General features: G+C 39.3%; 1 protein-coding gene across 2 annotated transcripts in view; it reads right to left on the minus strand.

Moving 5' to 3' along the window:
- UBE2E3 (ubiquitin conjugating enzyme E2 E3) overlaps positions 1–23,785 on the minus strand; it is a 54,263-nt gene that overhangs the window by 2,607 nt on the left and 27,871 nt on the right. For both annotated transcript variants that reach the window (XM_010713536.3, XM_010713535.3), the window contains 2 exons: positions 2,926–3,058; positions 980–1,127 (listed from right to left, as the gene is read on the minus strand). In XM_010713536.3, the coding sequence (XP_010711838.1) occupies positions 980–1,127; positions 2,926–3,058 (281 nt within the window). The remainder of the gene's footprint in view (positions 1–979; positions 1,128–2,925; positions 3,059–23,785) is intronic.

The raw sequence follows: 23,785 nt of genomic DNA on the forward strand, positions 1-23,785 counted from the left end.
AAAAAAAAAAAGAAAAAAAGGTAATTTAATTTCTTAACTTCAAAGAGATCAAGATCCTCGTAAGCAGAGCCTACACTCTGGGGCTGAAAAGCTCCATGCACTGACTCCAGGATGCATCACCCTCTGCCTGATGGAAACTTACCTGTGAGGGGCATCATCTGAAATGTGCCTTACCACTGCCCCTATGGAGGACATAACGAATTGCACCATCACGGCTTTCCTCAGCCGGACACCTCGCATTCCTTTAGAGGGGCTTCTACACTAGATGAGTGCAGGCTGGCTTCCTCCCGTTACAGTGCTGGAGTACCTTAGGCATGAGGATGGCAGGACATACACCAAGGGATCCAAGAGTCATCAGAATTCTGTATCAAAGGGACTAATCCAATTCTTCCTGCTCATTACCAGCCTCCTGTGAATGACCTGTCATCTTGGCACCACCTCTTAGTTTCTCTGCTGACTGAACGCAGTTAGTGTTCATTACACAACAATGCTCGCCATGCAGTTGCTGCTGAGAATTTTGCAGCTTCTAGTTAAGCTTCCCTCTTCCCAACAGGAATAAGGAACTCTCTTTGAAAAAGATAAAATCTCTCTAAACGTTGTCACCTGCACATTTCAATTGCTGTCCTAAGAGGAGGAGGCTTCATGCAGCCCCTTCCAACCTGAATCATTTATGAGTTTGTAACTCAGATAACTTTGCCACACAGCTAGATCTATCATTCATTTGCTACAGCTTTTGGGATACAGACCTTCAAAGACATGACTCCGTTTTCTCCAGCACACCTTTGAAATAAATGGGCTTAATGCTATTTTCTATTGGGCCACAGGACTGAAAAGCATCGTATCCAACCGGGAGCGTTTCAGCCTTGATTTGATTTCAACTTTGATTTGATGTAAATACAATCAAATATACAAATTATATTCCATGGAAACTAATTAAAATGTCTAAGAGATGATGCCCAGTAAACTGTCAGCTCCTTACCCGGGTTGCAGTCTGTCAAGAGAGAACAAATAGACAGCAGGACCTTTGAAATAGTCAAAGCAGGACTCCAGTTGTCCTTCAGGATATCCAGACAGATGACTCCCTGACTGTTGATGTTGCAGTGATAAATTCTGGTGCGGAAAGTAACCTAGAATTGCAGCACAAGAGACAGAAAAAGTCATTCAGTGTTGCCAAGGAGCACTGCCCCTAGTCCCTGAAGGCCCTTCTCTGTTCTGCAGAGTCTCTGGGAGGCAGCTCCTCTCTGCTCACTTTCTAAAGCAACATTCTGCAACAGAAGAATGCATATTCATTGTAGTCACAGCTACTTATAAGAAACTACCAAGGAGATCTTTGGTGCATGGACTGCTCTCACACAAGCCCTTTGTCTGGTACTCACAAAAATGAGGGTCTATTCTGTACTCCTGTATGCTAATTTATGAACACATTGCATGTCATGAACTGTCTAATCACAAACAAAACTTTACTGCAGTTACCAAAGCTGAAAAAGTAGACACATCTTGGCTGCATGTGAAGCATCAGTTGATCTTTTCCTTTCTTTCCAAATCCAAATATAGACCATGAAAATTAATATTTTAAATTGGAATGTTCTATTATTCATGTCCAAAGTAGCAGTGAAATCTTTTCAATACCTTTCAGTAGAATATAACATACATCTAAAACAAAACACCCTGAACCGACACCATCCTTGTTTTTCTATATTACAGACTAGTTTTGTTAAAATACGTATTATTTTACAGAGAGTAGAAGTTAAAAACATTTAAGCACCTTAATTACACATAGCACAAGATGAGGGAAATCTTTCTCACACTGATGAGGTGTGGGTTTGGGGGTGGAATCTACAACTGTTCTTGAAACTACTGACAGTTCAAAAATGATTGTGCTCTTTAAAATAATCCAAATGATTGTAATGAGAAATTTGACCAAATCTCAGCATAATTTCATTATAACAATCTTAACTCATTGAACAGTGAATTTTGAGAATTTTGGATGAGTGTGAAATACATGGAAGTTGTTGTTCTTTTTCCTGTAATGCTTTTGGGAATGAAAGAAGAATGATGGATTTACATTAACAATGCAATAGCCACAGGAGCCACAAGTAGTAGAAATGTTTTGTGGTAGATTGTATTTGCCATTTGTGAATATGGGCAGTGTCCTTTCTGATGACGTGCTCAAGGTTTGTAATTTGGCATTAAGTGAAAAGAGAATGACCTCTAATGTCTTTGACACCTGTTAGGAAATAATGATTCCTTAAATATGCATATTGTTTCTAAGCAAGGAAATGAAATTTTAATTGAAGTTAATATTGGTTTCATTTTATAAGAATAACTTTTGCAGAAAAATATTATCAAATCAATCTGCTGATCTAACTAGTAGTATATATTTTGACATTTTACAATAATGGAAGTCATCACAGTAATTACACATCTCCAAGTCACAATACCACACTTCAGCTGTCTGTCTAATATTACTTTTGCTGGCTTTTTGGTGTTGTTTTTTTTTTTGGCTAACAGTAATGTAAAAATATACAATATAAAATCTGGTTCATGATACAAAGAAGTCTATTTTACATATATTTTAGTAGATTGAATGAGATGAAGGAAGCATAAGAAGGTCTCACGTGGTCTTCAATTAAAATCAGTGTACTTTATGTTAACTCTTTATCAGAAGGATGACGTCATTTAGGGCTTGGAAAAACTAGGAAATCAGCATTGATTGTGAAGCATTGATTGTGAGAATAAAAGAATAAATTAGACACAGCATTTTCTGGAATAGCAAGCCAAGATTTTGGACCATTTAGTTTTTAAGTCCATAAGCAAGTCTGACTCTCAGAAGGTGATGAGCAGTCACTCAGTGCAAGTTAATTTTTTCTTGTATGCTAAAAAGCAAACAAACAACAAAGAGCACAATAAAAACCTTACCCTTACCTTTGGTGGCTTGAATGGATAGTCAGATGAAAATGTGATATCCAGGAAAAAAACGCCCCCCTCATATACAGAACCTGGAGGTCCAAGTATAGTTGATCTCCATTCATAAATGTTATCTCCTTTAGGGCCGGCACTGCATAAAAAAAGAAGAAAAAGAGGAGAGACAGAGAGAGATGAGAGAAAAAAAGAGTGTCAGAAACACCTTTGTGAGAGGTATTGTACGAATTTCCTTCTATACTCATTTTTGTTTTAATAATAACCACTGATACATCTTCAACATCTCTCTGATTCCCAGCTAATTTCAGTGTTTTAAACAGACATGGTAGCTAAGCTATCTGCTGTCCCTGGGTTCTCATGCCTCTGGAAATAAAGCAATGCAATGGAGTGCCCATGAGTGGCTGGACAAGGCTGATGAGGGGTCTGTAGAGCAGGCCTTATGAGGAGCAGCTGAGGGAACTGGGATTTTTTAGTCTGGAGAAGAGGAGGTTCAAGGGTAACCTTATTACTCTCTACAGCTACCTGAAGGGTGGTTGTGGTGAGGTGGGGTCGGCCTCTTCTCCCATGTAACTAGCAATAGGACTGGGTTGTGCCAAGAGAGGTTCAGGTTGGATGTTAGGAAAAACTTATTTTCTGAGAGCGTATCCAGGCATTGGAATGGGCTGCCCATGGAGGTGGTGAAGTCACTGAGCCTGGAGGTGTTCAAGAAACATGCAGACATTGTGCTGAAGGACACGGTTTAGTGAGAAATATTGATGATAGGTGGATGGTTGGACTGGATAATCTTAGAGGTCTTTTCCAAACTTGGTGATTCTATGATTCTATGACAGTCAGTCTGAAGCTACCACCAGATCTGTTCTCTCAAGAATATGGTTGCTTTGAACTTCTACGTTGTGTTTTTCCAATAACATGATATCCCTGCGCAGAAGGAATTGTGTATCTCAACCACCCTTTTCTTCTCAGAGCATTAAATTGTTCATGCTTTCATGCATTACCTACAAATATGCTGCTAGGTATTTTTCACACACTACAGAATGAAATTAGCACCCTTGAGTAAGAAAACTGGGGATGAGAAGGATAGGATTAAGTAACCTGGAACTGAATTTCTTACAGCACTGTCAAATCAAATAGTTTTCTTCATTATTTGTGTATGTTATACTTCAAATCAATTGGCATTTAGACAACTAGCCCATAATAGTTTATTTTAAGAAGTACAATACTGAACACATTTCTCACTAGGGAAAGAGCTATCGCATAACTATTTAATTAAATTTTTAAAAGAAGGAATAATGAACAAGCAGTTTCTCGAATGCTTCAACACCATACTTCATGCTATTATAACACAGTAACCATATATACCTCCTCACAAAATAAATGCTTAAATCAAAGCAAAATGTTGTTTCCTGAAGCCAATCTCACTGTAGAAACTAAACCAAGGTCCCACAAAAAGTCCTTGGTCCAAACTGCTGAGATCCAAACAGACTGCTGTGAACAACAACGCTGACCTCACAGAGGATCTGTGAGTCCATCACATCCCACAGACGTGGCAACAACATGATACTGCAAAGATTCTTTCAGTTCTCCCCATTCAGCAGCCTCCCAGGCACTACTGACATCTTCCTCCCTCCCTCTGAGGTCCATGGAACAGAAATTATCAAATATATAAAGTAAGGCCTAAGGCAATAAGCTGTAGGCAGGGAGTTTGTGGTTTCTGGCACTGCTCAACACTCAGAGGCCTTCTTACAAGCCTTCCTGGTGATATGGCTCTTCCCATGACTTGTCATCTCGTACATTTGCTATACATATGGCTGCAGTCTATAAAGTGGCATGTTGGACACTCATCCTTACTAGGCAGCCAAATATGAGGAAACATTCATCAAGGAGAAGGAATACGAGCAGTCTACACTATGCATCTACAATTCCTTTATCAAAAACTTCGTTATTTTTACATTAGGATCATGTTCAAGAAATAACCAAAAGCTGATTCCAATTATAAATTGCCTTCCAATTATTAATTTTCCAGAATGTTTTTTTATTTTATCTCTACTTCATGTCCTAAATGTCTAAACTGTTGCAGGCCTTTTGTTACCAGGACAGAAATAATCAAGGATTTTGGCTGACATCCTATTTAATTTAAAACAAAAAAGTCATTTGATGGAACTGCAGCTATTTTCCTGTTGCCAAAACGAAAGTAGGTAACAACAACTGTGCTGGCCTCCAGAGTACAGCTAAGAAAGGAAGATTAAAAGTGCTGTCAAAATGAAATTTGGGTCTGAAATCACAGACCTTACTTTTCTATTTGCAACGCATGCACAGAAATGGAAGAAAAGCTGTAGATATGTTTTAGGAAAAAGGGAACTCCAGAGGCAAAGAGGGGCACGTTCAATGACACAGTGAACCATTTGTCCCTCCAAGTCACTCCAAGTGATAATTCCATGCGTGCTCTCTATAAAGCAATTAGTGTATGAACTGAAAATATTGGGGGCAATAATGATGATATTTAAAACCCACACAGGCCACTGAAATGTTTTAATTAATTCTTGACATTCATCAAGCTTATAGCTAATTAGTATTATGCTTGGAAACCAAGTTTCTATGGAGCAATTCAATCTGGGCATTAGATGTCCTAATGGCTGTTTTATAGTTTAATGCAGAGGTTAGTGTTCTTGCCTCATGTGTCAGATACCTTTCTTTCGTACACCTCTAATGGCTGGATGCAGTTCAATCAGAGTAATGAAATAGCTGAATTAAATTAGTGACATATTTCAGCCCAATGAATCAGTCACAGTTAAGTGTGGCTATAGCACTCAGACCGGTGCCCAACTATCTGGTAATCACTCATCGAGTCAGAACAAGGGCAGCTATCAGTTAATAGCCAGAAGCTAAGTGCAATAACTCTCTGCCTGTTACTCGCTGCTGTCCTCTCCTATGCTGTGGTTAGCAACATATAAACGGACCAGGCTATAACAGAAGAAGAGGGATTCTTATCCTTGTAAGAAGAAGAAAACACCTTGTTCAGCTTGCTGTTGAGAAAACATCGCTGCAATGTCAAAAGTAATACAAAGCTGTAACAATAAATGCGCTAGATAAAGAAGAAAATTGTTAAATTGAACAATTTCATTACAATTGATAGAGGTTTGTGAAATTTCTGTTTCATTACAATTGACAGAGGTTTGTGAAATTTCTGTTTAACTGCTGAAGAAGTATCTCACTTCCAGTGGTGTAAAACATCGGTCTGCTTTGTTAACAACCCCTGAACTCCAGCTATTACGATATTACTGGTGTGAGGAGACGAGATTAGAGAGCTGAGACATCACACTTGGCTTTACCAGTAGTGTGTTTCCACTCAGACCACATCCAGCCACAGACTGTTTTGTGTTTTTGTATACATACCAAGATAATCTCTTTTGGAAGCAAACAAAACATCACTTGTTTCTCTCAGAACCTGGGGCTCCGCAGAACACATCAGAGCTACTCAGAGCAGCTCAGCCTTTGCAGCCATTTCCATTTTTACGGAGCCAGGATGGGAGGGTTACACTGACCTGATGGACTGTGGAGCAGAGCAGAAGGGACGCCCCAGTTGCGCACCCACTGCCACAGAACCACTGAGGCTGCTGCCTTGGCTTTTCCCCCATAGGAAGCTGCATGGAGGGAACCTCCACACCTTGGTGCAAGCCCACTCATCTGTTCCCATGGAGGACAGCTGAAGACCAGGACTAAAAGCTGGGAATGAGGAAGCATCACCCTGCTGATAATTTCCTCTTCTAGTCTGCCCTTCAAAATATCAAAACTTGGTGGAGCAACAGATCTGATGATGACTTAGAAGATGTGGCTACACCACACACAGTTCATTGCTACCAGCCTGCTACTCTCCTGAATTAGCTGCAGGACATCACAAATTCTGTAAAGCCACCATCAGTATATTCTTAATAAAAGAAGCACTTGAGTAATTTTTTTAAAAAATATGTACTAAAAAATCTCAGACAAAATAATGCTGCAAATGAAATGAGAAAATATGCTTTACAAAATTAAGGGCTCTTACTTAATACATAAAAGCTGCATTGTTTTTTTTTTCTTTTTTAATAAAGTAGATAAATTGACAAAATAAAGTTAACCGGCTACATCTGCTTCCCAAGCAAATATTCATTGCATACTTCATTGAGGGATCTATATCTGATCAACTTAAGACAGGATTTATAACAGTGCTCCATCCAAGCTAGTCAGCTGAAGAGATTTAATTTACAAGTGTGACTTCAGATGGTGAATTTGAGAAGATGTGAGGTTAAACTCTTGGAGCCTATGGGGTGACACCAGATCCTTTAAACCTAACACTACTGAACCCTGACTCTCAGGTTTCCTGTTGATGAAGAATGGCTCTTCCAGCACGGTGCTGTGAACATTCAGATGGATGCAGCAGCATTAACACCAGCAAGGAGTCTGTGAGACTCCCAGCATGGTGGTTACAGAAATGAGAATTCTGTATTTGCTACAATTCACGATATGAAAGTGCATTAAAGCTGCCCATATGGAACCAGCTGCAGGGTGGGAAACTAGGACGAGAAATTTCCAATCTGCACAACGCTAGCAGCATGCTGCTCTCTGCACTCACTAAATACGCTTTGACTGTCAACAGCACTCTTCTAAAACACAGTGCTCCAAATATGATGATAGAATTTCATAGTACTGAGGCTGTGATAATTACAAAGAAAAAGGATGAAGGAAAAAGGATGAAGGAATTACAAAGAAAAAGGATGAAGTTAGCTAGATTTCATGCTGACTCCACATCATGCTTTATTACGAGAAACAATTTGGGTCTGTAGGACCCAAATCTAAGACGTTACTCTGTGAAGCCCGGAGAGCACAAATCCCATACTACTAGTTATATTTTACAGGAAGGAATGGAAATATGTCGCTTTGTTGTTGCTCAGATTATTTTCCTGCTTTGCTATTTTTAACATTTTGAAGAAAATTTATCCATTATCTTTTTTCTTAATCTTCTTTTCTCAAGTTTGGAGATTCTCCTCTATATTACTGGTTACAATGCAAGCGAATGAAATGAACATTAGAGAAATGAACATTAATTAAAAGGCATACTTTTGTGGCTTCCAGTACTGTGACCATTAGAAATTAACGTTAAAGGCGGACAGCAATTTCCATTTGCCTTATTTTTCAGTGCCTAAATTCCATGTCTGTCTGGATTATTTTGTGCTCAGCATTCATATAATCAGTACCAGAACCTAAGAACTTATACTTACAGCATCTGAACAATACACCCTCTATGCACAGAAAGTGTACTCTTGTCATTAGCAACAGCCTCAAGTGTAGCAGTGATTTTTTGATGCTAGCATTTTGCTGTGGTAGGACACAAGTGGGTTGTCTACGGCATTACATCAAATTCACATTGAAAATGCTTTTTGATAAAGTACTCGATATTATAAGGTTTCCAGGTTATGTACAATTTCTTACAAAGAAAAGGTTTCAGTCTATTGTGTTATTTATATAGCTATAACTGTTATTATTTTATCTGCCACTGAACTATCTGTTACATCTGCCGGCTGAAAAAGGTTATTTACTGCTTCTAGCAGATCCATAGAGACTCTTTGTAACTTAAGTTATATGGAACCGAGTTCACTGTACAAACCTTTGCTTCTGTCACTTCCTTAAAAGAGTATCATGCCCTTAAGACTGAAGTCAAGAAATTACTGCTAAAAAAGTGCCTATTTTTAAGTTAGGGATCCCCTGCTAATTCTGCTAGTTGTGAAACAGAACTTGTGCCTGAGGCCATGGTTCGATGCAGCAGTAAATCCAACTTTAGAGCTCCTACTACCAGATCAAAAGCAGCATGGTTACTCAAAGGAAAGATTGATCCACTGTAAACCAACTTTGCCAAACCATACATGCTCCGAAATGTCAATGGATTAGCTCTGTAACACCAGGCTTCATGCTTATTCAGGTATCAATGGTCCTCTGCAGGCAGCATAAAAGGGCATAGATTTCAGATTGCATGGTCTGGGTTAGAAATGTAATCATGCGGTCATACTTGGTTCAGGACAAATTGTACCACAAGGAGAATCTGGCAGTATACACTGGCTATTAATTACTCTAATGAAAAAGGGGCCAGAACTATGATTTTTGAAGATTTTGGACAGTGAAAATCTCCAGCACTAAACTTGCTATTAGTAGGAGAATATACAGTGCTGATACTAAAGAAAGCTGGCTAACAAATCATTTGATAATTCCATCACAGCTGTAATATGGTGATACCTCAAGTAATGTGTTTTGGAAGGCAGATAGTTTTTCTACTACAAAAGCCCCATCAAATTAGTTCATTGCTACAATAGCTAAATATTAATTTCCTATTTGTTTTCCTGATGGTCCCTAGGACCTTTCTTGATACTCTCAGTAGACCACTCAGGTTCTCTCCATTTTCCAGAACAAACCACTTTTACAGGTCAAATTCAGTAATTTTTGTTTCAAAAAATAACTATCCCCAGAATGTAATTTGATAAACTACAACATAAATACTGGATTTAAACCAACTAACAAAACATATTGGATTGTTTCTGTCAGTACTCTTGAGAGAGGAGTTGTAAATAACCATCTACTATTCAGGCAATACACAGAAAGTTTATCAAATATGAGTTGTTTTTGAAAAACAGAAATCACAGGGCTTACTGGCATGAAGAAAATTCATGCTGAATATTAGGCTTATTTTAAATACCTTGAAGTCTGTACAGAACTTTTCCACACAAATGCACCACAGCTCTTATCAATGCTCCCTATCAAACACAGAGGACAGTCAGCAAAAGGAAATATTCTCTGCTATTTCAACATATGTTCGTAACAAACAAGTCCTTACTTACGATAAATTAAAAGCTCCTTGTCACCACAACTGAGACAGCAGTAGCACTAGTATGCTGACTTTTTCTTATGGGTACAAACCTGTTTGTACAAAGAAATTAGTCTACAGATGTACAGTCCCTCCGCTCAAAATTTCATACCGATGAACTTGTATTTAGGAAACCCGGCAAATTTTGCTTGTCTTTCATGACACGAGATGCTTCTCAACTAACAAAATAAAACTTATCTGGGATATGTGCGTATTTTATCTTTGATGTGTTACAGCCTCCATCTATAATGATGCTAACGATCTACACTTACAGAAACACACAGGACCTGGGGAATGGTACACTCATCATTTCAGACGTCTGCCCATGATGGAACTGATTAATTCCATCATTCACTGCAAAAATTTTCAAGTCAAGAAGTTAAGTGACACAAAGACATCTAGTTCAGGATTCCTACCAATATTTTCAATGACATTTCTAATGTCATGAAAAAAAAATCCATTAATCCCACATTATTCCCAGCATCCTTTACACACATGCTTCAGACTGATGGAGAGAACAGTTAAAACAATCAATTTCACGGAAGGATCTAATTGATCTTAAAATACAACTAGCTTTAAATATGTAGTCAACTTACAAAGATTTATGCCCAGAAATAACAACTGGAAGTTTTCAACAGACTGAGCCTGCAAGTCAGTTAAAGTTATCAAAATGAAGTCCTCTGCTGCCTACCCAAAATACCTCATTATTGAGCTATTAGAAATGCTGATCAATATATAAAAATGTTTTCTTTTTAAGGAATATATATTTGGCCAAAAATTCCAAAAAACTCTACCTATAAACAGTGTTTTCCAACACAGAAAGCACATTAGTTTATTAGAAAATCATCACAGACCAACAATTCAAGTCTAAAGGCAAATTTGATGATTAAACTATTGAATGGTGTTAGTGTATGGAAAAACTTTCTTCTAATATCACAAAGCCAGAAAATACAATTTAGTGAACATGATTTATTAAAAATCAGCTTTCATTTTCAGCAACAAAGTTACAGCTTGCCCACACACAGAGGGAAGAGAGGGCAAAAACAGCTAGTTGGGTAGTCTGCCTACACTGAAAAGCATTAATACCGAGTAAGAAGCATCCACTTTGGGATTTAATGACCTTTTAACACATTAATATTAGTTTTATGCTTTTAGATGTTTCTTACTGCCTTCCTGAATGCTGCTCGATAGTCATGCTCTTAAACAGCAAGCACTGAACATTCTCCCTCAAAAGAAGCCTATGTTGCCATCATTGAAGTCAGTTCACAGTGCAATCTTTCTAACCATCCAGAACACACATGCTTCCAAATGTAATTCTATTATTCCTTTTAAATACTTCCTCCATTCATTTGTACATCAAAGACTGTACAGTTTAACGAAACAGAAAAGGTAGTGCTGGTGCTCCCTGCGTAGGATAGCTAACTTGAAATCACAGAAGTCTGATGGAAACCTTTATAACTAGGAAAAGGCTGTATTTCTCAAAAATAAAATTGACCCTTCCCAGTTCATACACAAAGACATTACCCATTTCCACCTATTCCTCAGTGTAACTGAATCTTTATAGCAGTAAAATCAGCTTAAGTCATTGGTTTGGTAGTATTTTTTTGTGGTGGAAAGCTCACAGTTTTACAGCACAACTCTCAATGGCTGATTAAAGCAGGCAGTTGTCTTCCACCTCTTCTAAATCCACATCCAAGTCAGATACTGCAGCTGAGAAGCAAAATGTGGTGAACTGCACCCAAAGCCTGACCTTCTCCAGGTCCCTCAGGAACGGAGTTCTGCGGTGTTGCAGTTCTGCAGTGCTGCCAAAAGTCCTACACTGAATCCCACAAATCCACATCTAGCATATAGTATCAGTCCTGAGACAGAATGGAGCTTTCCTTTCCAGATCTCAGTCACTACACCATTATTTAGTTTCTCAACTGAGGAAAATGGAAGATTAAATAGCACTACAATATCACAATACATCCTTCTGCTTCTTCTTGAAGCTTGCTCACCTGCTGGTACTGACGGAGGACTGACTTAGCAGATCCTCACCAAACCCTCCTGATGTGTGGACTATCATTCTAGAGATGGAAACCCACAGAGAGGATCCCAAACTTTCTGCAACTGCTGCAGGAAAAGTGAAGCCTTCCTCACCTATCCCAGAAAAACACAGCCATACAAATGTCTCCTTTGGCACATAACATAAAATATGCTTGAAAACAAATCTAATTATGTCCAGAAGTTGCAATTCCACTGCTACAGGAGACTAAATTGATGGGAAAAAGAGCATGAAAGGTGATGACAGAAGTGCTGAAGACTGGCAAACACACCTGTAACATGTTTACATACTGGTTTAATCATAAAAATAACTTTGCTGTTTACTTTACACGTGCTGCTTGGATGGATACGGTTTACAAAGTCTCTCAAATGCTTTTGAGCATCTCACAGAGCCCACATCCACGTGGTCAGCTCCCAGCTCCACTGCCCATTTCATTTCAGAGACACCAGTATGACTGACTCCTGAAAGTTCTCCAAAACCAGCATGCAGACCTTGCTACCAAGAAGATTGGACAGCAAGAATTATGTTTCTGTTTGTAGTTCAGACTTCCAAAATGAGTGAGGCAGGAGCCTGGAGCTGGAGCTGGAGAAGGCTGTAGCTGCACTCAGGAGTGGGAGCTGGCAGAAGCTAAATGACCACCTTTAAGCACATTGCTGAGACTCACAGCTTCCAGGCTACCTCCCTGTTTCCTGAAGTCTATTCCCATCAAAAGCAGATGCAGAAACGTCATGTCAAGTCAGATTCTGTGCTTCATGAAGTCTAGGCTGAGGGCAGCTTCTTGGCTTTTAAACTCTCATTTTCTGGGAGGCTGATGTTCTCTACTAAAAGAAATGCCCTCAAATCTGAGGCAAGACACTAAACAAGAGCCTAAAGCAGGAGATACAGATGCTCTGCTCTTTGAGGTGTCCTTTGTCACTTTGATATCTTTTTTAAAAATGTTCTTCCTTTCAAAAAGCACAAAATGGAATGTTCATATGCTGTCAAAGCATCAGTACATTTTGAAGCAAACTTTGTGCTCAATGTGGGCAGATCAGCAGTGCTTGAAAAGCAAGTACTCTATTTCTCCATTAAAGACACGTAGTGTGTGTCAAGCAGGCTCCTCAGCTGTCAGGCTGCTCTTATGGTCAATGCTGTAGGGATGTAGTCTCTGAAAGACCTTCATAAGTGCAAAGAAATAGAGCTGTTATCACTTCCACTTACTCAGCATACTCCTGTAGGTAGGCAACGCAAACTTTAGCTCATGTCAAAAAGGATGGCTCCTTGTAGGATGTGGCTGTGATTGCTACATGGCCTTTATGACTAGCTATTTTGTTTCACTCTTTCACTAAATATTCAGTATTAAGGATTAATTACTTATGGTTCACATTTTTTCACAACTTTCACAGCCCCATACTTGTTCTTTTTACACAAGCAGAGGCACAACATCCACCCATTGCCTGTTTCCCATTCTGTTCCTTGGCTGTTTGGCACACATCACTCAGGGTGGCCAAAGCTGTGCACAGTGGCTGTGCCAGGCATCAGGCAGGTGATCTCCAGGTGCTAGAACACGAGCCCAAAGCCATACCTGTCACCAGCCAGACAGAGCAACTGAGGGAGTTTCAGACTCAAAGCAGTTGAAAAAAGGAACTTGCTTTATATATAACAGAATGAAAGACAACTAGACAACTGAAACAGCACTTAGTATAGACAGAAGTGTAATGTGTAATAAAAGCATTTAAAACCCATGTGAATAGCAGTTTAAACTCCAAAAGCATAGCAATTCAATGAGACTGAGATAGCACCATGATATACAGAAATCAATTTCTGATAAGAAAGCTTGTTTACTCTACTGAAAGGATACTACATCAACGTATGAAAATAATAATCAGACCAGAAAAAAACTGAATAACTATCTAAGTGAAATACATCTCACTCAGTAAAATCAGTTACTAGAAAAAAAAAAAAAGCTTTATTCCAAGTGTAGCCATTCCCCCCCAACAGTGTTAATTTAATGAGTTGTGTCTCCCGATGAGCGTTTACACATCTCCTCTAAGGCAGCTGACAGCCACAAAGATGAGCTGAGAAATCAGTCAACTCATCTCAATAAACCTCTTTTTTCTTTTTTCCTGAAAATGCCTGATTTTAAGATTTAAAGTGCACCATTTCTAAGAAAATTATCTTCAGACAGATTTAACAGATTCAGAGCTGAGAGCATATAAATTTTTTAATGAGCAGTTAGCCTGCTGGAACTGATTCCTGATGCGTAGATGATTAAATGTTTGCAAACAAACAAACAAGCAGATACATTACTTCGCGTTTTTACTGCAGTTTTTACTGTAAGTCAAGATCAACATTCTGTTTTGGAGACAGAAAAATGGAGATGAAAGAGCAAAGACTTGCTGAAAGTGATTGTGTAGGTGAGGAGCAGAGCACAGAAGCACAGTCTCCAGAGGCTCTGAGGGTAATGTGCTCCAGATCTCTGCGGTGCCCTTCCAGTGCTTCAACATTCCTACTCCAGAATTTCAGAAACCACATAAACACAGCTTATCCTATAATCATGGTCTGGTAAGGTGCTCCCAAAAGATAATTTATAAAATGAATCCAAAACACAAAATCTTCTTTCTTGCTTAAATCCTCCTTAGTGGATTTTAAAAACTAGTGCTGGTAAGTAACAGCAGTAGTAGTAATAGAAATAATAACGATGAGAAGCTCAAACTGAACATCACCAGTTCTTGGGGTTGGGCAGGGGCTGCAGGCTGCTTTGGGTCAGCCTGGCAGACTGGCTCAGGTGGGAAAATCTCCTTGATAACTTGCTTCCCTTCCCACATACTAAGCCAAGCGCACAGGGGGACAATCATAAAAAAGGGAAAGATGTCGAGTTTTTTTGTTTGTTTGTTTGTTTTCTTCATAGGAGGTAGTTTTCTAAAAGGTTACCCTGAGGCTTCAGTAGTGTGCTGATAATCTGTGAACACAAAGACCTGGCTTTGCAGGGTCACATTTCATCTCCTTCCTGCTCCCCTCCCCTTCCAGCAGCAGCAGTAACTTTCACAGGGCAAAGCTCCACAGGAGCTGGAAGCTAATTACCAGATGTCTTGTAAATCTTTCCAATCTGCACAACTTCATCCACTCCACGATGCTTAACATCAGCTCTTCTGGAACCTTTTCATCCTTATTTTTGTGTAGCAAATTTTCAACAAGCTGGGAGTTCTTTGTTCTCTCCTAATAAAACCTAAAATGTTAACAGTTCAGCATGAAACTAATGAATTAAACACACTTTTATGGAGATCTGAGCAGAAGTACAGGCCTATCCAGATTTATGTGAAAATTTATTCATTCTGGAAACAGTGCTTTGGGCTCTTTCTTTAAAATAACTTCAGAATGACAGAAATAATACAAACAATGGTTGTAAATTATTTACATGGTTTGCCAAACATATGGTCACTAAAATGTTACACTTACTGAAGATAACTTCAGTGCAAATCTTACAAGGGGCTGAAAAGAGAAATGGACCAAATCAGATGTTTCCTTTGATGTAATTGTGGTTGGTAGCCAAAGAGTGCCAAGGCAAAGCCTTCCAAGGCCCAGGAACTGCTCCAGCTTACATCTAACACTATTCCATCCATTAAGACTGACACTGTACTGCGCACTGCTGTCTCCCTGGAATGTGTCCTATGTCCAGGGCTATGAGGAACTGGTCACATTTGGCTTTTTGTGAGCTCCATAGCAGGAATGTCCTCTTTAACATCAGTCACCTTATTTAAACCTCTTTGGCCAAAAGAAGCAAAGCAACAATTTTCACCTAGGAAAAAAAAACCACCCAAACTGCTGGATTCCAAAGGCACTGGAAAGATTTCATCATGACTAAAACTGGAACTTCATTTTGCACACATTCTATCCTTGTAGATGCTGCAGATCTGGTTATGTGAAAATAAATATCCCTTTCAATAATCACTATTACATTTAGTTAGATGCATTGGATAAAAAGGCTAACGCAGAGTGTACTTCTTGCAAGATGAAAATCGTCCATTATAAATAGCATCTTTCCCCCCAGAATACTAACTAAAGTTGCAAAAATACAGGAACATTCAGGAAATACCAACTTTTCAGGACTATCACAATGGAAGGAGCAGCTATACCCCAAACCAAGCGACTCTTCACTCACCATCTTCATTTCAGCTGCTGTTGCTAGCAAACACTCATACTTGCTAAAAAACTCTTGCTAAAAAGAAAAGTATAAAGCATAGAGCTAGTGAAAGAAGAAACATACTGGAAATTCCCTGGCCCTTGGAAAGGATGTGATAGTGAATGGGTTCTGTATAATTTTAAGCCTTTGCTTCTTTTTGTTGTTATTTTTTAATAACAAAGATTAAGATTGCATTTAGCTAAACAAATAATGTGTAATGAAAAACAAAACACCAAAAAGAACAACCAAAAGAACTCACATGTTGGTTGAATTCATCTTTAAACGTTCACCATTCATCTGTAAGGCAGGCCTTGCTACCATAAACCACATGAACATGCAAAGCCCAGCAGTAGCTCAAGAACAGGACTGTGAGCAGAAGTATTACAAGTAAGGAGTGCTTTGGTTATACTCAAGAAGTCACATGGTTAAATGGCAAAACCTTTCTGAGACTTCACAACAGCTTCCTTTTCGGTAAGTTCAACCCTTTCAACACTAAAACACACACAAAAACAAACACAAACTCCACCCACCCCCACACAAAAAAATTAAAAAAAAAAATCAACCAAATGAGAGGAAACATGCAGAATGACAGAGGGTAAAGGAAAGAAATATGTGAAAGGAGAATGGCATTATACTTCTCCTTGCTTCCTTCCTTCCTTCTCCACCCTTTTGTAGGGAAAAGAGAAAGAACAAGAACTTTGACAATTAAGAAGTTAATAAATCTTGCTTCCAGGCACACTTTGAGGATTTCCACCTTAAACAAAGAAGGAGAAGAGCAGATCCCAAAATACAGCTACGGAACTGATTTTTTGACAGGAAGCCCACAGGGAAACGTTTCTGCAGTTACAGCTGCCCACTCACACCCATGTAATGTACTTGGACATGTTCCACCCTCGTGACAGCCCTGGTGTCTTCTTCCCCTGCTCCCTCCACTCTCTCCGCTGGTTCTTCTTTGCTGGCACCTTACCTCTGACTGCCTGCTCTGAGCAGTCCCTTCTGCACCGTACAGAGCACACAGCCCTGCACTGAAATATCCGTGACTTAAATGAAGGAACATCAGCCGCTTGCCCTCTGTGAGTACAGAGCGGAGATTTTCTTTTTTCCCCTAAACTGTTCTCAAACTTCATTGCTTCATGTATTTCACTTCTTTTGCTGGATCTAAAACCAGACTGTCAGTGACGAGGTGCTGCTGACATCTGCCTTGCTGCTCGGCTGACGTAGTACCCAAACAGAAAAAGCTCAGTGAGTACATCAGCTCTCCAACAATACACAATTCCAGGCAGCTTTTGAGACAGGCACAGTTTCTCTATAAATCAATGTTGCACATGAAACCAGTTATAATCTGAAGCCAAGATTCACATCCAGCCCATCAGAGAAGTGACCGGTTGCTGCTAAGGAGAATCTTTGTATTTATTTCTCTTCAGAAGAACTATATGCTTAATTACTTTATTTTGACCTTTGCAGGAGGAGGCAAAATCTATTTTAAAACCTCATTTCCATTTTATCAAATATTTCCTCGGGAAGCCCAGGTGCCCCTAAGACACCTCTGCAGCATAAACCCAGGTCTCTGGAAGCCATCACACTGCCCATCAGTGCCTAATGCTGCTCAGTGTGCAGTACCCCTGCCCTGCTCAACCTTCTGTCTGCAACCTCCAATGTCCCTGAACAGATCTACTACTACACACAAATGAGACCAATGCTATTACTGATGGACAGTAAATTACCACCACCACAGAGTTACAATCACACAGCACCACTGACAACAGCTGTATGCTAGTTTCAATATGATAACACGCAAAACTCACTGAGAGAAGACCTGAGCCCTCTACTGCACATTCCTACCACATTACATTCTTCATGCCTCGAGAGGAAAGGAAGAAAGAGGTCTTATTCATTAGAAAGAATTCAGTGTGACAACACAGAAGAGTTGCTCCCTTTTGTAGATGTAGAATCACATTTCTGAACTATAAAAATGTGATGAACTGGAGGCCTAACATGGATACACCATATGTGAGCCAAAACCATTATGCTAAGGCGGCAGCAGTGTTTTTTTTCCAATCAGACTAAAAGCAATAAACTGTTCAAAACATATTTTAGGAAGGGAAGTATTGCAAAATCTGGCACTACTCTGCTGCTGAGAATCAATGCTGCAGTGATGACACCAGTATATCCTATATGACTTTTTCCATACACTTCACTTATATTTAGTGGAATAGTTGCTGTTTTCAGTTCTGAAGAGCCAATTCTAAGTCTTGTCTGCCAAAACTAACAGTTATTTGCATCATCTTCTTCCAAGTCCACTAGCTATCCATTATATCCTGACTGCTATAAAAACTGAAGAGTTCTTCAAATATTAACAAATTTCTGACGATGGCGCTTTTATGAGTGGTTTGATGAAAAGCTGCTTCTCCTAACATGCTCTAGAGCAGCCGGTCTAGAACACCTGAAGGTGTCTCTGAAACACTTCAGAGCAGAGCACTTCCTATTAAAGATCAGCCCCAGAGAGCCCTCCAGCATCCAGCCCAACTCATTAACTGCTGGCTCACCTGGCTTATGAAAGTAGCAGCAGCCCACTCTTAGCAACAGGCATTGCACCACTGATGTTGTAAAGATGGTGATTTATAATCTGAAGTGTAGTGCATCACGAGGATATATTCTTGATGATAGGTCCTAGTGTTTTTCTTTCTTTTTTCTAAAGTATTATATATACTCTGCAGACTGGCATCTCTGTGCTATGTGGATCAGCTCAGTGGGTATGCCAAGCCTTCCTACAAACAAGAATTCCATCTGTTATTTCAAAATCGACCACACAGTCTTAAACTCAGTTATACTGTAGCTACAAATTCTGACCTGCAGTCTGATGAAGAGATAACTTTGTTGAGTGCAGAAAAGAGAGAATTTGCCATGCTATGAAGAGTGGGTGCCATGGGGATGCACCACAGGAACTCAAGCACGCTCCTCAGATTGCTTGCATGGAACAGAGAAGAGACATCCCTCAAATACCTGGACCTTAAAAATCTCTAATACTCTAAGGATCAAGTACCACCTCAAATCCACCTAAAGCCAGGAGGCAATTTTGTTGCCTCCCAATAAAGCACAGGCTAACAAGCAGGCAGAGGCTGGATTTCTGAATGGCCTCCAGGCACAGCTCACCACCAAGTCGAGACAGAAGGCAAAACAGGTACGGATAAGAGCTGCATTCAAAACAAGGTACCCTCAGCGTGCCAAGCACAAACTAAATATAATTGTCTGTTTCACAGCAGAAAGCAACTAAAAAATAATATAATCCCAAATTTCAAATAGAGATGCTCTCCACCTTTATCTACTCATTGTTTGATTAATTTTGATAAGTTGTGTCCAAAAAAGTAATGTACTTCTATGGATTGTACATTTCTAGTCTCCTCGCAGTAGAAGTTTTCAAGCTCTTCTGCACTTTCCCACTCCATTCTCATACCTCTCAACCTCCTTCATCAATGAAAGGTGAGCATCTCCCCCTAAAACCTCACCTGTTGGAGACTGCCCTGCACTGCTTCTACCTCTCTCCCTCCACCTGGACCAGCTGAAAATGTCCCCTCCAGTTTCCAATGTCTTCTTCCTCTGCTCTTGAACATGTCACTACTTCTCCCTCAAACAATTACTCCTCTTACAGAAAAGACAGTCTTCTTACAATGAAGGCAGAATTCATTTTCCTTGAAAATACAACAGATTTGAGGAAGAAAATACCTGTTTTAATGACAAATGACAGTTATCTGCTCCATATCTAATGAAAATATTCATCAAATAGAGCGAGATCAATGCCTGACTAGCTTTCTTCAACACTTTAATTACTCTCTTTAGACTGGAGAAGTTTTATCTATCAAACTTTTCTGCTCAGCAAGCTGTGATAATCACATAACAACCAGAAAACCAGAATATATTTTCTTACTGGATTTTGAGTATTTTGAAGGCAAAGATCTTTGTGCACAGTACAACACTTCTTAATTAGTTTATGTATGTTGTGTAATAATATAGCTATAATCTATCCTGTTTTTGCTATAAGCAAAGTCTGAAGATGATGATAGACTGCCTCTATCTGTTTACATCTTAATCTCAAACAAGCATATCAGTGCAAATCTGTTATTATTACCTGAAATACTTTGATCTGGCACAGAGCTTGTATGTCTGCTGTCAGCATTTATTTCACCTTAGAGATCTTTCTTTATAATTCAGAAATATTACAATAGTGAAGAACAGAAACCAGAAATAATAACGATAAAGAAATATTAGAAAAATTTGATTAAATATTCATAAGCTAGGAAATACTAAATCTGAAGTCACAACCTTAATTCTAATCTTTCCCACATGTTCCTAACATTATCTACATGGTTATATATTTTTATCTTAAATACACCTACATGATTTCAGAGATGTCACTTTTTAATAAGACAGGTATTTTGTACCTATAACCTGCAGAGCAGATTGTCCTTACCCAATGTCCTGCCAGTCAGAAACACCCAAATTTTAGCAGTGACCTTGGCCCATAGGCTGATCTGTGTTCCCCGCTAACATAACCTACAAAATAACCACTGGGAACACAGTTCCACTGCTTCAGGAAATAATGCATGATTTAGATTATTAATCTAATTTGTTAGCCACAAGCAAGCCACATGCCACATATGTTGCTAGCTGTGTGCCACAAGTCACAAGTCACGAGCCAATGAGGTAACATTAACTTGCCCATGCAGTAACATTAACTTGCCCATGTAAACTGAATAAACAGGAACACTTTTCTGGAGTATTTTTTTTTCCTATGCCAGTTGATGCATCTTGACTTTAATCACACTATTCAAGAGGGGTGGTGAGACAGTTTTGCCACAAAGAACCACAAGTGTTTAGGAGACTGTTCTCGTGGATAGTTATCATGTAGTCAGAGGAATAAGCAGCTCCTTGCTTAGCTGCAGTGAGTTGATGACACACATAATTCAGATCTCTAATCAGCTTGACAGTGTCTGTGCTGTGCCCTACTCTGTAACTCTGAGGAGCTTTCAAACACCTCCTTCAGACTTCAACAGGTCCAGTGTGCACTGTGAAGATGCAACCAAAAACTCAACAACCAACCAGAAAGGCCTAAGCCCTTACGAATTAAAGCCTCACATTCTATAGGCTTTCTTTATATCCTGCTGAGAAATGCCAAAAATAAATCATACTGATGCAGGGAGTCATTTGTCACACAAATCATCACAAAAACTAAACTTTGTCAGCAAACTCACTGCTGGAAAAGTAAATATAATCCAATGAAGGCGCTTGCAAAGGGTTAGAAAGAAAGAGAAATTTGGCTGTAAAAGCGCTCTGGCTGCTGCCTCATCATTTGCAACAAAAGGGCTGACAGTGTGTCCTACACTGGAAGCATTACTGATTTTAGATTGGAAATGCCTTTTTGGAAGAGAGAACACAGATATCTTTGTTATGGCAGAAATCCTCAAACACAGCAACAAACGAATACAGTCTGCAGTAACAACCTCAAGAAACAACCTCTTTTGACTTCTTTTCTGTACACTGATGCTATGTTAACTTCTGAAGGCTACTTACGACTATTGAAATTTCAACAAAATCGCTCCACTGTTGAAAAACAAACTGAAACATGCTATCATACAGGGATTTGTTCAGTGCAGCCAAGGATACATTTGGCACTTCACACTTTTCTTTCATTTCACTGGGGTTCTTCCAGAACAAACACACATTCACAAAAATTTAAATAATCTGGAGCAGCTGGATGCAATCTTGATTCCCACTTAGGAGGGCAGTGTTCAAAAGCACATCCAAAAATGACTGAAAAGCAATGTGTTCAGGTCCAAAGCCACAAGGGCATTCACATTATTGCTGCTGAGCTGTCAGCAGTGGCTTGTGCAGGAGAGGAGAGGAGCGGAGCAGAAAAGAGAGGAGCACCGTTCTGTGGTTACAGACAGTCAGACAGCGGCTCCACTCTATTATCTGGGAAATGTGACAAGTGTCAGCAGCAAGGGGTCAACTAACATGAGCCTTAATGTGATAAATGAGATCACTGTAAAACCCAGTATTACCTTTTGTTCTTAAAGAGATATAGTTTATGTTCTGAAATAACTTCAGAAATACCCTGCAGCAAATACATTACAGGAAGGCTTTCTATTCTCCCCTTCTCTGAAGATTGACTTTGACTTTATACACCGCAATAAAGCCCGACGGAAAAGCACCTAACACATTACCTACAGGGGGTGATTCTGTAGAAGACTTTCTCTGCATTCCAGTACAGCAGGGAACTCACAAACCATGTACAACAGTTCAACTTCCGCAAGAGGAAACCATCCTGGAAATCCCCAGAGCCTCAGCTGTGCTGCTGTCCTCACCCACTTCAGCACTGTCCTGCTCCCAGCGGGTCAGGGCAGCAGGAGCCAGAGAGCAGCTTCAGCTCTTGAGCTGGTGACAGCTTTCTGTTGCTGGATAGATGCTCCACTTCAAATTTAATGGCAGAAGTAGAAAAATATAAAAACAGAGATTTAACCTGCAATTTTTCACAGGACGTATGCAGGATAGGAATCTCTTATACTGGGCAGTACACTTGGCTGATATAGGAAATATTAAGCTAGCATTTGTGATGCAGAGCACTACTAACATATATACAAGTGCAATCAAGTCTCCCTGACTGAACTCTGTTCTCAGCACAGTCTGAGGCTGGACTGCTGTCACTGACTTAGTGGAGGTGCTTTCTACCAACACACCACTGTATTACAGACATTGGGAAGTGCTAATAGAATCTAACCTACTTATCTTAAAACTCAGAAAAGGCAGCAACTTGTGTTTTGATCTAAAACCACATACATAAAAATGTTTTAATGTATAGCTAATGAAGTAACATTAATAATTAATATTTAACAATTAGCAGTAATTAACATTAATAATGTACAGCTAAAAAATTACTATACCTAATGAATTAATAAACAGTGTAAAAAGAGGCAACAAATCTGAACATGAAACAGACTTCCAATAGTTTCAGTAAGAATTGATCTCTAGTTTCTTTGGATTTACTTTTTTTTTACAGAAAAATCTCCCTGAATCTCAACCATCTGTTATTATAAGTCACAAAATCTCTTCATGTTAATTCGTCATTCTTGTGAGCAATGGGAAAAAAACACAGTCTTATTTGAGTCTTGTAAACAGGTTGCATCCACATATGCAGCCACAACAATCTTTGCAGCACTCACGCACGTGTTTCTCTACCAGTTAAATAATGTTTCCTGAAATAAACATAACTTTTCAGTTATCACAAGCTATAAAACAATTTAAGAGCCCTGAAAGAATCTTTTCATTAGTCTGAGGTGCTTAAGCGTTCCAATAGTGAAACATCCTACATAAACCTTATGAAACGAGAGAAGTATAAATCCTACTCTCCCATTTCCTTAATGAGAATGCCTAATAAAAATGTAAACTAATTCTCATGGCTGCCACTATCCTGTCTACTGAATGAAATCTTTTTCACCCTTATATATTCATCTACCTTTAAAGCTGCAATATCAGTATGCCTGAGGTTACACATCCAACCTAAGAAACTGAAACTAGTTCCTTAACATCCCTCATCTCACTTTGCTTTGTTTGTTTTTTTTTTTTGTCTTGTCTGAGACCAGACAGGACCACCTGCCCTGCCAGCAAACACAGCCTACTCAAGTCCCTACTTCTCCATCAACACAGCAACCACAAACTCTTGGCTTGGCACTATTTGTTTATAAACATGTAAATATATGCTTTCAAACTAAAA

Source organism: Meleagris gallopavo, chromosome 7, assembly GCF_000146605.3.
Source record: "Meleagris gallopavo isolate NT-WF06-2002-E0010 breed Aviagen turkey brand Nicholas breeding stock chromosome 7, Turkey_5.1, whole genome shotgun sequence".
NCBI lineage: Eukaryota > Metazoa > Chordata > Aves > Galliformes > Phasianidae > Meleagris > Meleagris gallopavo.